The 13408-nt window shown below is 49.4% G+C and overlaps 1 protein-coding gene across 1 annotated transcript; it reads left to right on the top strand.

Annotated features, from left to right (window-relative positions):
• The first annotated feature begins 6174 nt into the window (after nucleotides 1–6174).
• On the top strand, nucleotides 6175–6462 carry LOC124654899 (auxin-induced protein 15A-like). The gene has a single exon (XM_047193876.1). It carries the CDS (start codon nucleotides 6175–6177, stop codon nucleotides 6460–6462), a length of 288 nt encoding a protein of 95 aa, XP_047049832.1.
• Nucleotides 6463–13408: the final 6946 nt, after the last annotated feature.

Genomic DNA, 13408 nt, shown 5'->3' with positions numbered 1-13408 from the left:
ATATCTCCTTTATAAGTTGTTTTGGTGTTGATGACAATGATTATATATGAGCATTTCGTTTTATAAGGTTTGTAGGTTGTTGCATGCTCGGAATGCCCAAAAGTTGAAGAGTGTGCATGATATCAAATGATATTTGTGTATGGTTGTTTGTTGGAAGAAATAATGAAAGAGGAAAGAAAGAGAAGAAAAGGAAAAGAAAATGAAAGAAGAAAAGAGGAAGAAATGAAGGAAATAAGAAAAGAAGAAGAGAGAAGGTGGCCGGAGGCTTGGGCGGTACCGCCGGCCTGGCCACAGCCGGAGGCTCCGGCCTTGGTACCGCCCAAGGTACCGGAAAAAGCCCCCGCGCCGCAGTGAAGATACTAGGGGGTTGGAGCCCCGGCGGTACCACGGCCGGTACCCCGGCCGGAGGCTCCGGCCCCCCTTTCGGCCCGGCTCGCTCGTGGCCACGTGGCCGCCCCTCCTTGGCCCGCGCTGCTCGACCATGGCCGGTAGTACCGGCCAACCTGGCCGGTACTACCGGCCAGCCCTCCAACGGCCACTTTCGCAGGTGGTATAAATACCTTTCTTCCCCAATGATTGGGTCAGCTCTTCCTCTCCAAAATCTGAGACACACCATTGTTGAGCTCCATTTTCTCTAGATCTCTCTACTCCTCCACCCAAACTTCACCATACTTGAGGATTTGGTAGAGGTGACCTAGATCTACTCTTCCACCAAAGGGATTTCTGTTTCATCAACATTCTTAGTGGATTTTTGTGAGGTGACCTCGAAGCTACTCTTCGTGTAAAGCTTAGAGGTTACATCTTGGGAGCCTCCAATTTGGTTGTGGATGTGTGCCCCAAGCTTCGTGTAAAGGTGCCGGTTGCGACCTCAAGGCAACCGCTTAGTGGAGCGTGGGCTAAGCTTTTGTGTCGTTGCTCACAGGAGAATAGGGTGAGCCTTCGTGGCGTTGGTTGGACTTTGTGTCGCCACACCCCTCCGAACGTAGACGTACCTTCTTGCAAAGGAAGGGAACTACGGGAATCATATCACCGTCTCTCCGTGTGCTCCACCTCGGTTACCTCTATCCTCACACCACCTTTACTACGTGTATCTTGTATTGTTGTTTGCTATCTTGTCATATAGGTGAATTCACTTAGTTGCATATCTAGAGAATTTACCTTTGTGTCAAGCCTAATTTGAAAAAGTATTAAAATTTGAGATTACACCTATTCACCCCCCCCTCTAGGTGTCATACGATGCTTTCATAGGTCTAATCACTTTATGAGCTACCTATTAAATACGGTTTGTCGTAACTTTAGTAAATATTTTAAAGATCACATTAAGCAGATATATTGGCCTATATTATTGAATCTGAGTGGAACTGGTTGTTGATGTACTATGGCACCTGCTTGAAGCCTTGAAACCCTTGTAAATTATATTGATGGGAATAAGTAAATTTTGATGTTCTCCTTTTATCGAGAGGTGAAAAGTTAAGAAGAAGTTAGACCAGCTTATACGGTGGGTTGTTTTATTACTTAATAAGTGAGTAATAAGTGAAGCGGTATACACACGCTTATCCTCCTCGCTCGCTCGTCACGACGCACGCAGCCTCCGCATTTATGTTCAGTGGATTGAGCCTCAAGCAGACCTTTATTTTTTCCTATTTAGAAAAGCCGAGTCTTTGACGAAGCGTCAGTTTATCGGTTCGGGTCGCTTTCGGATCGTGAGCTACTGTAACCGACTCGAAACGTGGAACGTGAACATGGCCACGCCCTTGAGCCGCTCTATAATAGCACTTGCTCGGTTGACACTGAAAATATATCTTCATGATGGTTAAGATCCGTATAAATTTTTCCTATCCTACCGCTGACGTCACTATGATGCCAGACACTGCGCCTTCATGTCGGTACCCCGTGGCATCAGTGGCGGAGCCAAGGCCCGGCATGCCCGGGCAGCTGCCCGGGCTAAGTTGCTCAACTCCCTTGTGGTACTACCGCCTAATGAAGATGAAATGAAGATTTTTTAGGGGCAAGTGGAATGGCAGCTAGACACTGCCCAGGCTTTGACCAATGGCTGGCTCCGCCACTTGCATGGCACCACATCGCCGAGACCCGTTATCATCGATGCAGTAGAAACACACCGGTCCACTAGTCCACCTCCAGACCATACCAGCCTACCTCCGCTCCTAATATGATGCCCTCACTAGGATTAACGACATCGGGCGCCGCCATCATCCTATCCGGGAGACCCATATTTGGGGTTACCCCCAGAGGACCCCGAGTGAAGTGATGGGACTAGCAAAAACGATTCCTACGACAAGGTAATGACGCCAAGCAACGATGCCATCATCTGCCAAGATCGAGGTTGAGCCACTGTTTTCACTTGTTGCCATGCAACCCGAAGTTCTCATCGACTGAATAATCACATCCGAAGATCGGTGTGAGATCCCAAGATCCCCATCCCATATCCCAACGAGGTTGTCCACCTCCGAAGGAGAAGGAGGTCGTTGTTGCCGTTCCTGGGGACGCTGCCCCGGATTCCATGTGATGCAGGTGGAGCAGCCTGTCACGCGCAGGAGTAGGCGCAAAAGACGCGACCTCCTCCTGACACAAGGGGGCCCAGATCAGGCCATGCCGCCGACTCGCCTTCCAGCCGCAGGCGCCGCGCACCACCAAGGGAGCTCAATGCGCCGACTTTGACCAAACATGGACCAAATTTGACTAAACATAGAGTGCAAAGTAAATAAAAATGGAGGGAGTATATTAAGCTTTTACTCAATGTAAGCGGTGTTTTGGAACATGGGTGCATATGCTCCCTATATTTCGAAATGCATCTTACATACATTTTAACTAAAAGTTCGCACGTATATCTTCACGTGCTACGTGCTCACAAAGTTGTTTCATAAAAAAATCGTGTGACATGTGTAAAAAAGACAAAATTCAGTGCTAAAAATAATGCTTTTCACAAGATAAATTTTCTCTTTTTTATATAGACCACACAAAATATGGTTTTTCGTGAAACTTGAGGAACACTTGTATATTATGGAGATGTACATGTACAATTTTTTGTTCAAATTTTTCGATATTTCGAAATATGATTTTTTGGTAGAGGGAGCATACGCACCCGGGAGCCGGATTGAATTTCCGATGTAATTTTATTTTCTTTATCTGCCTTTCAGTGGTTTTATCTCGTAATGACAATGTGGGTCGTCCGCTTCTTGCATTGTTGATTTGGTGGACCATTTGTGAAGTCAAGGACTCCATGGGTTGTCAAAGGCGGGAGTTGAAGTTAAAGGTCCACCGCGTGTGTCAATATTCGGGGCAACACAAAAATAGCTTACGTTCTCTTTTTTTTAAGAACCTAACTCTACACGATCAATGATGCGTCTTATCAAGAAAAAAAACAGTTTGTAATTATGTTTTGTGGCTTTAACTTCCTTTAAATATTTATGAGTTTATAACATTTTTTGATAAATATAATATATTAATATCGTGAAAATAGCAATTACACTCAGTCGCCATAACAACGCAATACCCTAATGACAATATGGATGCACACAAATAAAAAAAAGAAGTTAAAATTAAGATGAGACCTTGGATTTTCACCCTGAAAAATAAGACCTTGAAGTTCTCATGTGTTGTCGCCCCCCATTGCATGCCGTTGTGCTACCAATCCCAAAGCACAAAGTAAGTTTCTCATCACCGTAAATATTTGAATCACCATTACTAGTTCTTAAATCTTAGCTTCCATGCCATTCTCCACCTTCGACTTTACCATGGTACAAAAAAGATATGTCCCATGATGGCAACACATAGCAGAGCTTCGCGCCGCTTCCTCCTAAAACAAAACGGTCGAAAAAGACATGAATGTGCACGATCGAATCCCATCCGATTCAACAATCTCTAGGCATGAGGTGCCCAAGGAAGTTCGTCGATGGAGCCTTTCGGAACTCGACACTCCAGCCAGATCAAGTAGGAGAAGCATCAAGCAGATCTTTATCTTGACATGAGATAAAGCCAAGGACTGCCGGCTTTATTAAGCATAACAACGGCCCCCGCGTCGTCGCCCTCCGGCTCCCAACAACATGCCACAGTTCTTAGTGGAAACCACCGCCACCACACGGAGCTGAGGGGCTTAGCTGCGCCGTGTCCCCAAACCAGGCGCCGTGCTGCCCTCACGGCCACGGCGATCGCCAAGGTCAACGAAGAATCCAGGCCCGCCGCCCCGGCGTCCATCTCCGCCGTGTGCACCTCGTCGTCCAGGGTCGTTGATCTGCAGCAACCGGAGGTCCCACCGTGTGGGGATGAAAGGCCGGCGCCACCACCTTCCGCGCGAGGAGATGAAGGCCCGTCGCCGCATTTACGTTATTTCAGCCCTATTTTCCCTTTTCCCATGCTAGATCCTATTGTAACACTCTATCATTTGATTGTAGATATATATCTTTATTCGGTAGGAAAATGAGATGCTGTAAAAACACACCATTCAGAGGCCGCTATTTCATACTGAAATTGGTGTAAGATTTTTGTTAATAATAGGAAGTTTGTGTTTGGAAGATTTGTTTTATTGCAATGGGTTAGCAGCTATTTTACCATTGTTTGGTGCAGTCATGGATCGCAACGTATTCATATTTTCTAAAAAAAAAAAAATGTTCATACAATCATGCCCAAGGTTGCAGAATAGGATTTAAACAAAAACAAGACAGGAACAAGTGTACAACGTATCATTTTTTCAAGAACAACAACGTATCATTTCATTAATCGAAACAATTTAGCTTGTATTGTCTGCTCAGACTGGCTGACTTGAAGCAGATATAATTTGCATTTTTTGTTACAAAGTAAACGAGAATAACCCATCCGGGAAGCTTGATATAATATGCAATTTTTGATACTACAAATAGACTGCACAATTTTCAGTCTAAAAGAGATGATTAAACTGTCGATCTACAAACTCTCTTTAGTAGCTTCGTTTTAGAAAATACAAGCTTGGACACACTGTTTCAGTTTTGCTAGCTCGAGTGTCAGTAACATTCAGCAACGACACCGGCCATGGCTTCCAAGCTGGCAGCTGGAGTCTCTATGCAGAAGACGTATCAGAATACCAGGATAGATACATGAGCCCCCGGTTTTCCATCAGTCCCGTAATCATTCAATCCCAGCATAGAGAAATCAGGCGGGTATGGAGGCACGCAGGCTGCTGGTCAAGAACTTTGGAGCATCCGTCGCATCCGCCCAAACACTCATGCAAATGATGCACCCCATGTGCCCCTTGGTCCATTCGAAAAAACGATGAACAATCCGGAAAATTTGCACACGACCTTCACTTCTCTCAACAGACCGCAGCAATGGCCAATTCGCGTACGGACTTCTGTTTTATACATTGACTTACCAGAACAAGAACCAGGTTTTGTTAATTTCCACAAAATATTTTCTAACAATTCTTACAAAATTATTACATTGAAGATCCATGGATCTCGCTAAGGTGACCTGAGTCTTGTGAAGCGATCACCGTCTGAACACAACGGCGCAACGCCCAATCTGACGCAGAAGAACCCCAAGTCAAGCGTCTGGTGTGGCGTCACCGGAGAGAGTAGAGAGGATCGAGCGGCAGCCATGGCCCATGGCTGGAGCTGCCTCCCGACTCCCGAGCTGGTCGACACTCACGCACCAACCAACTTCACCGTGCATATACATCTAGCAGGTACGATGCACTCGTGCCGCGCGCCGCCTCGCGACACACTGGCCCGCCCATTCATCTCTGCAGCACTGGGATATATAGTATCTTAACTTGATTAGACAGATATATAGATATTCAGAATTCAAATATAGTACTACTGTATCCTAATTTGATTAGATCGATAGATATTCAGATACGTATAGGAGCAGTACGCTCATCATGTGCCATGTCCAGCTCCAGCTTAGCAAGGAGAAACGGCCACACAACTAGTTGCAGCGCATGCCATATGCCACTACTGACCAGATCAGCTCACCCCACACTCCCACAGCTGCTTGATTGCCTAAAGGTTGGCTCCTATATAGCAGTACTATCTCCACGCTGATCGATGCCGAGCTATAAATACGGAGCTAGCCTCGACTCCCACCACACTCTTCATCACCATCGCTGATCATTCTCCTGCAACTGAAACAACACCAAACCATCAGCTCAGTCTTGCTCGTAGTGTGAATTGAAGGAGATCAATGGCGGGGAAGCTGTACCACCTCATGTCGAGGCTGCACATGGCGAGGAGCCGGTCATCGTCCGCGGCTGACGTGCCGAGAGGGCACTTCGCGGTGTACGTCGGGGAGCAGCGGAGGCGGTTCGTGATCCCGACGGCGTACCTGAGGAATCCGTCCTTCCTGGTGCTCCTCAAGAGGGTAGAGGAAGAGTTCGGCTTCGACCACCCTGCCGCCGGCGGCCTCACCATCCCCTGTTCGGAGGGCGACTTCGCCGACATCGTCGGCTCCGCAGCGGTGGATCACCACTAGCTGTAGCTCATCATCTGACTACACCGGCGCCGGCGCATGCATCGGCCGGTCCAGCCACCGATACGATTATTAGTTGATTACTAAGAATATATTGTTTTAGGACGAATGCATTTGTCTCTAGCTGAGAATCGCGTTTGCTTGAACCCTGTAAATTATGATCCAAGGGATAAGTAAATTCCGATGTTCACGTCTCATCAGATTTCTGTTTTCCCGGAATTGACGCTAATTTGCTCACCGTCGCACAACATTTCTCTTTAGCTAAGGATTAATTGTTGTTCGGGTCCAACGTGGCACTGGTTGTTGATGTACTACTATGGCACCTGCTTGAAGCCTTGAACCCCTTGTACCCCTTGTAAATTATATTGATGGGAATAAGTAAATTCTGATGTTCTCTTTTTTATCGAGAGGTGAAAAGTTAAGGAGAAGTTAGACCAGCTTATACTGCGGGTTATTCTATTACTTAATAAGTGAGTAAGAAGTGAAGTGGTATACACACGCTTCTCCTCCTCGCTCGCTCGCTCGTCACGACGCACGCAGCTGCCGCGTTTATGTTGAGTGGATTGAGCCTCAAACAGACCTTTATTTTTCCTATTTAGAAAAGCCGAGTCTTTGACGAAGCGTCAGTTTATCGGTTCAGGTCGCTTTCGGATTGTGAGCTACAGTAACCGACTCGAAACGTGGAACGTGAACATGGCCACGCCCTTGAGCCGCTCTATATTAGCACTTGCTCGGTTGACACCGAAAATATATCTAACACACGAGTTCGAGTTTTTCCACCTCTCTCTGCCTGTGTCGCCATTGTAGCCTACTCCATCTCACTCGTCATCGTACACCAAGGAATGAGAGAGCTGGTATACGAAACCACTCTTCAGCAGTGTTGGGAGTACTCCCTCCGTTCACAATTAGTTTGCGTTCTAGGTTTAGACAAAATCGAACTTTTTAAAGTTTGACCAAATATTTAGGAAAACAAAGTGTACAATCTAAAGCCTTATATTTTTTAAATTGTCATAAAATATATTTTCGTATTATATGCATTTTGTATTATGAATATGGATATTGTTTTCTATACTTTTAGTCAAACATGATAAAATTTGACTATGACAAAACCTTTTTTTCAAAATGGAGGGTGCGAACCTCCAGCATCTACATCGAATAGATGCATACAACCTTTATTATATTTTATTAAGATAGTCAACAAAAAAACCCATAAAGAACATCCATCACAAAATCTAAAGAAACTACACAACACATACAAACTCGACAATGGACAAAAATCCTGTCGCCTCTGTATTCTCGAAAAGACAATGAAACCACTTGTTGGGGGGATGACCCCCGGTATGCCAAAGGCATGCCAAACCGGATGGCTCGTGCCATCAAGATACCGGTTTAATGTTTATACCGGAACCTGAGGTTAAGAGTTTAGCTAAGTGGAGCTAAGCCGGTATCCCCAAGACGGGTATACCGGAACCCGGTAAAGAAGATACCGGAAGGGAGAGCCTGTCGGAAGGACCGGTCAAAGATTCTCTCCAGAGCTAGAAGACAAAGATGAGCTAAGCAAAGTAACTTTTGACGAAGGGCTGACGATAAAGAGAAGAGTGACGGTCAAAGAAGCCGGAGGACGTCGCGCCCCGATTAAAGAGGACTCCGGTGTCATCTATGATTAAAGTAGCTTTGTAAAGTAGTTTGTCTAGTCAAAGATGCCATTAGGGTTCCTTCCAGTGTAAGCCACCCTCTCCCCTATATAAGGAGAGGGGGTACCGCTTCCTCACGGAGCGCGAGACCATAGAGAGATCGGTGTACTGAGAAACTTGTAACCATGTTGAGATCAATGAAGCTAGCGATCTAGTAAAGAGTTCTTCCTCTTGTCTCTCTTCTTGTATACCGGCCTTTGGTTGTGTTCTTGAGGAAAGCATCCGGAAGTTCTTCCCATCTAATCGCAAACCCTCCCCCGAATCCTCATACGTCCATTCGGCCCCAACTTAAGCCATCCTATGGCATCTCGCTCGTTCACCACGACGACAGCTTGGCGCCCACCGTGGGGCATGAAGTGGCGCATGCCGGAGTTCACATTCGGGCGGGCCTCCTCGAGTTCGCCGGCGAGCGGACGGTGTCCGCGCTCGTGCAGTAACTTCTACTCCATCGATTTCATCAACGACAACGCGGGCTGCTTCGCCAACGGCGGCATCTTCCCCAAGAACGGCCGCATCATCGAGTTCGGCAGCCACCGCATCTACTTCGGCACCGTCCCCGTGCGCCGCGCCTCTCGCCGGTGCTGGTGGCACCGGACCCGCCAAGATGGCTCGCGCCGGTCGCGCGCCCGGCAGCGTCGAGGTAATGATGACCGGTGTGGCTGGTGCAGGAAAGGAGGTTGAGGCCGAAGGTGCCGGTCGCGCGGTTTCGACCCGTGCGGCTAAGCCACCGCCGGAGCGCGACGCAGCGCAGCGGGAGCATCATCCGCGCCACCGGCAACGCCTCTCCAAACGGCGATGAACGCGCCGGCAACCCCCATCGCGCGTAACATCGACCCGGCAGCCGGCTCAAGCGGAGCCGGAGGCGCAGCGCCCGAGGATACTCGAGAGCGGCAAAGACGTCGTCAAGGCGCAGCGCGAGCTGAACCTAACCGTACGTGAGTATAACGCTGCCCATGGCTTTGCTTCGTTAGCGCTCATGCTGCTAGGATACCGGAAAACCGGCTTAAGGCTCGCAATCTAGATCGGGATTTGCGTAAGGAAGTTCTTACCGGCAAAAGTACCTCTCGCATCCGTTAGCATTGTAGAGAAACCTAAGTACAGCAGTCCGGATAAAACAATAAAAGCTGCTAAGGCTGCCGTAGATCCGTGTGATTCGCTTACCGGAGAGGCTCGGCAAAGCAACAAGAGCGTGTCGAGAGCCGCTAGATGCCGTAGAGCAGCAGAACGCCGAGCAACCGGCTAAGCTCGAACAAGGCTATAGCCTCGAAATCCGCGCGTTCAACAAAGAATGCCGGAAGCAAGTCCCAAGGGCAGGCCTCGTCCCCCATCCGACGTAAGAAAAGAAAAAGAAGTGAACGCACGGCAGATGATCGTGTATGATCCGGTCCTTGCCGGTAAACAAAAAGCCGGGCAACACGATGCCGGTAGAAAAAGCCAAGGGGCGGAGCGAGGCTACGCCAAAGAAGGCTATGCCGGAAACAAACATGCCGGTAAACATGAAACCGGGCAAAACTATCCGGCCGCAAGGGCAGCGTATGATGAAGATGAGGAAGAGATGCCTCCACCAAGGTACCGGCAGGCAAGGGCCGCGGCACCGGAACGATACGATGAAGCCGATTCTAACAGACCGGCAGAGATACCGGAACCCTCTGGGAGAACGCTTGGGGGAGAGGTACTTACCGGAACGGGATGCGAGGCACCGTCCGGATAGAGTATACTTGTCGAAATGATCGAGGAGGAAGGTCCTCCAGTGTCCAAAGTGCTTTGGCCCAAGGATCATGAGAGAAAAACCACCAGCTCGCAACTTCACGTTGCCCCGTGACACAAAAACATACGATGGCACTACGAAGCCGGAAGATTGGCTCGCGGATTACGTGACCGCGGTATACGTCGGCAGAGGCGGAGGAACCGTAGCAGGAGGAGGAAACCGGCGTTGGGCCGTGAGGATCATACCATCGTTTTCGGTTGGACCGGCAAGAATCTGGCTAAACAACTTGCCGGCAGGAAGCATAAATGGCTGGCTGGATTTTGAGGAGGCTTTTGTGAGCAATTTCAGCAGCACCTATCGTAGGCCAAACAGGCCGCAAGCAACTTGCTCCGTGTGTGCAGCGCCCGAACGAAACGGACCGGGATTATCCGGCCCGGTGGAACACCACAAGGAACTCTTGTGAAGGAGTAATCGAGGCACAGTGCCATTGCTTGGTTTAGCAGTGGGTGCAAAAGAGGTTCGCCATTGTGGCAAAAGCTGCAGCGGAACATGCCGACAACGTTGGCAGAGATGATACGTGTGGCGGATAACTATGCGTTGGGAGACCCAACGCAGCCGGTAAGGCAACCCGAACCGGAACAGCTACGCCAAGAGCAACACCGGGACAACCGGAACAACAAGAGGAGGGAAGATTTCCCGGATCGAAGGTATGGCCCGCAGCAAGTTGCCGCCGTGCCGGAAGACTCGATGCCGCCGGCAGCCGGAGGCAAAGAACCGGATCGCAGCCATGGGCGGGTCCAAAGAAACAATGGGTGGAAAAGAAACCCCGGGTCCGGAAAAGAAACCGGCAAGAACCCGCAAAATACACCATGGAAGCTGCCATGGACCAACCATGCCGGTGGCACACACCGAATCCGGCACACCCGTCAAACCATCCGACGAAGGATTGTACCTGGACCAAGTACTTGATGGAAAAAGGGGCGGTAAAAGATGCCCAAGGGCGAGGAGGCAATGCAATGATGCCACCACCGGACATGCCGCGGCAGCAGCAGCCTACCGCCACCACCGCCGCTACCGGGCCAAACGCTTTACCGGTGCAGCCAAACCGGCAGCAAGTACTCAGCAAGTTAACCGGGTGGAACAAGATGATAACCAGCTACCTCCACCGCCACCTTTAGGCCGGAATGTTTACGAAGACCCGCATCCGTGCCGTGTTGTTTTTGTCACCGAGCCGACAGACAGTGCAAAGTATGCACCGCCGCTCCATGGAAGTAAATGCCGTGATGCCGGCAGTGCCCAAATACATGCAAGTGGTCCAACCAGGAAATTGCTTGGTCGATCAAGGATCACCCCAAAATCATGCCGAATCCGGCGGATATGCTCTTGTTGTGGACCCAATCATGAAAGGGCCGCAAACTCGAGTGAAGTTCAGCAAGGTGCCGATAGACAATGGCAGCAAGCATCAACATCATGTACAAGCACACCATGCATACGCCGGGCATAACGTAAAACATGCTTCAGCCAACGCGCACAACGTTCCATGGAATCGTTCCGGGTTTGTCCCGCGCACCGGTTGGAAAAGTCCGGTGGACGTGTCGTTTGGAGGACGTGACAATTGCCGAGTTGAGAACCCGGAGTTTGAGGTGGTGGACTTAGATAGTCCGTACCATGCTTTGCCGGGGAGACCGGCACCGGCGGCCTTCATGGCCTCAACCCACACGGCGTATCTCAAGATGAAGATGCCGGCACCTCGTGGACCTCTGACCGTGGTGGGAAACTACAAGGTCTCGCTGGAAACAGCATCTGCCGGATCGAACCTAGCGGAATCGCTGGTGATCGCGGAGGAAAAGAAAAGGATGCAAACAGCCGTTGCGCTGGCTCAGTCCTCACAGCTGAGTTTAGCGGCAATGAGTGCAAGTCTGAGCGCTCCGGCATTCAAGCCAACAAATGAGACAAAGGACATTGTGCTGGATCCGGCCTACCCAGAGCGCACCGTTCGTATCGGTGCCGGCCTCGATCAAGCATAGGAAAGCGCGCTCGTCGCCTTCCTCCGTGAGAATCGGAATATCTTTGCCTCGGTCAATCGAAGATTTGGTAGGTGTTCCGAGGGAGCTGGCTGAGCACTCCTTGAACGTTCGAAAAGATGCCAAGCCGGTGCGACAACCCTTGCGCCGGTTCGCTGAAGATAGAAGAAAGATCATAGGAGAAGAGGTAACCAAACCGCTTGTTGCCAAATTCATTGTGGAGGTCACGCACACGCAGTGGCCGGCCAATCCGGTGATGGTTGAAAAGAAGAAAGATGAGAACCTGGAGGCAAAAGCACCGAAGGTGTGGCGCATGTGCATCGACTACACCAACCTCAACAAAGCTTGCCCAAGAGACCCTTTTCCTTTGCCACGGATCGATCAAGTGATTGATTCAACCGCTGGGTGTGAGTTGTTGTCCTTCCTGGATGCCTATTCCGGTTTCCACCAGATTCCCTTGAAAAAGGAAGATCAAATAAAAACTGCGTTCATTACCCCGCACGGGGCTTACCGCTATATCACTATGCCTTTTGGTTTGCGCAACGCCGGTGCAACGTACCAGCGCTCGTATGCAAAAATGCTTGTTTGATCAGATCGGAAAGAATGTGCAGTGTATGTGGATGACATCGTGATAAAAACTAAGGTAAAAGATACCCCGATCGATGATCTCCGGCAAACGTTTGATAACCTAAGGAGGTTCCGGATGAAACTCAATCCGGCAAAATGCACTTTCGGTGTCCCCGCCGGCAAGCTGCCGGGTTTCCTCGTCTCAAGCCGAGGCATTGAGGTCAATCCGGTAAAGATCCGGCAATCGAAAGAATGACAATACCACAGGATTTGAAGGACATACAAAAGTTTACCGGAAGCTTAGCATCGCTAAGCCGGTTCATAAGCAGGTTGGGAGAGAAGGCCTTGCCATTGTATGCCTTAATGAGAAAATCCGATAAGTTCGTCCGGACCCTCGTGCAGACGCAAGCATTCAAGGAGCTGAAAACAATGTTAGCTACCGCGCCAATATTGGCTTCGCCGTTGGAAAGAGAACCGATGTTGTTGTACATAGCAGCAACCAACCGGGTCGTGAGTGTTGTTGTGGTAGTAGAAAGAGAAGAGGAAGGAAAACCGTCCGCAGGCCGGTATACTACCCGAGCGAGGTGCTCTCCCTCTCAAAGCAAAACTACCCGCACTTCCGTAAAATGACCTATGGCGTGTTTATGGCCGCCACAAAGCTCAAGCACTACTTCGAGGAACATCCTATGAAGGTGGTGAGTGAAGCACCCATCTCTGACATCATGTGCAACAAAGACGCCAGCGGCCGGATTGCAAAATGGGCGATCCAGATATCACCATACGTGCCGGTGTATGAAAGAAGAGATGCCATAAAGTCACAGGCTTTGGCTGATTTCCTCGTTGATTGGGCGGAGATGCAATACAAACCGCCGGATCAGAAGATAGAGTACTGGAAAATGCACTTTGATGGATCCAAGCTCAAGGAGGGTCTAGGTGCCGGTGTGGTGCTTACTTCA

The sequence above is a fragment of the Lolium rigidum genome, chromosome 1 (genome assembly GCF_022539505.1).
Source record: "Lolium rigidum isolate FL_2022 chromosome 1, APGP_CSIRO_Lrig_0.1, whole genome shotgun sequence".
Lineage (NCBI taxonomy): Eukaryota > Viridiplantae > Streptophyta > Magnoliopsida > Poales > Poaceae > Lolium > Lolium rigidum.
Note: the sequence above shows the minus strand (reverse complement) of the source record. Positions and strands in the feature narration are given on the sequence as shown.

Excerpts from the sequence above, each read along its gene's own strand:
- LOC124654899 (XM_047193876.1), top strand. The coding sequence starts at position 6,175 with ATGGCGGGGAAGCTGTACCACCTCATGTCGAGGCTGCACATGGCGAGG.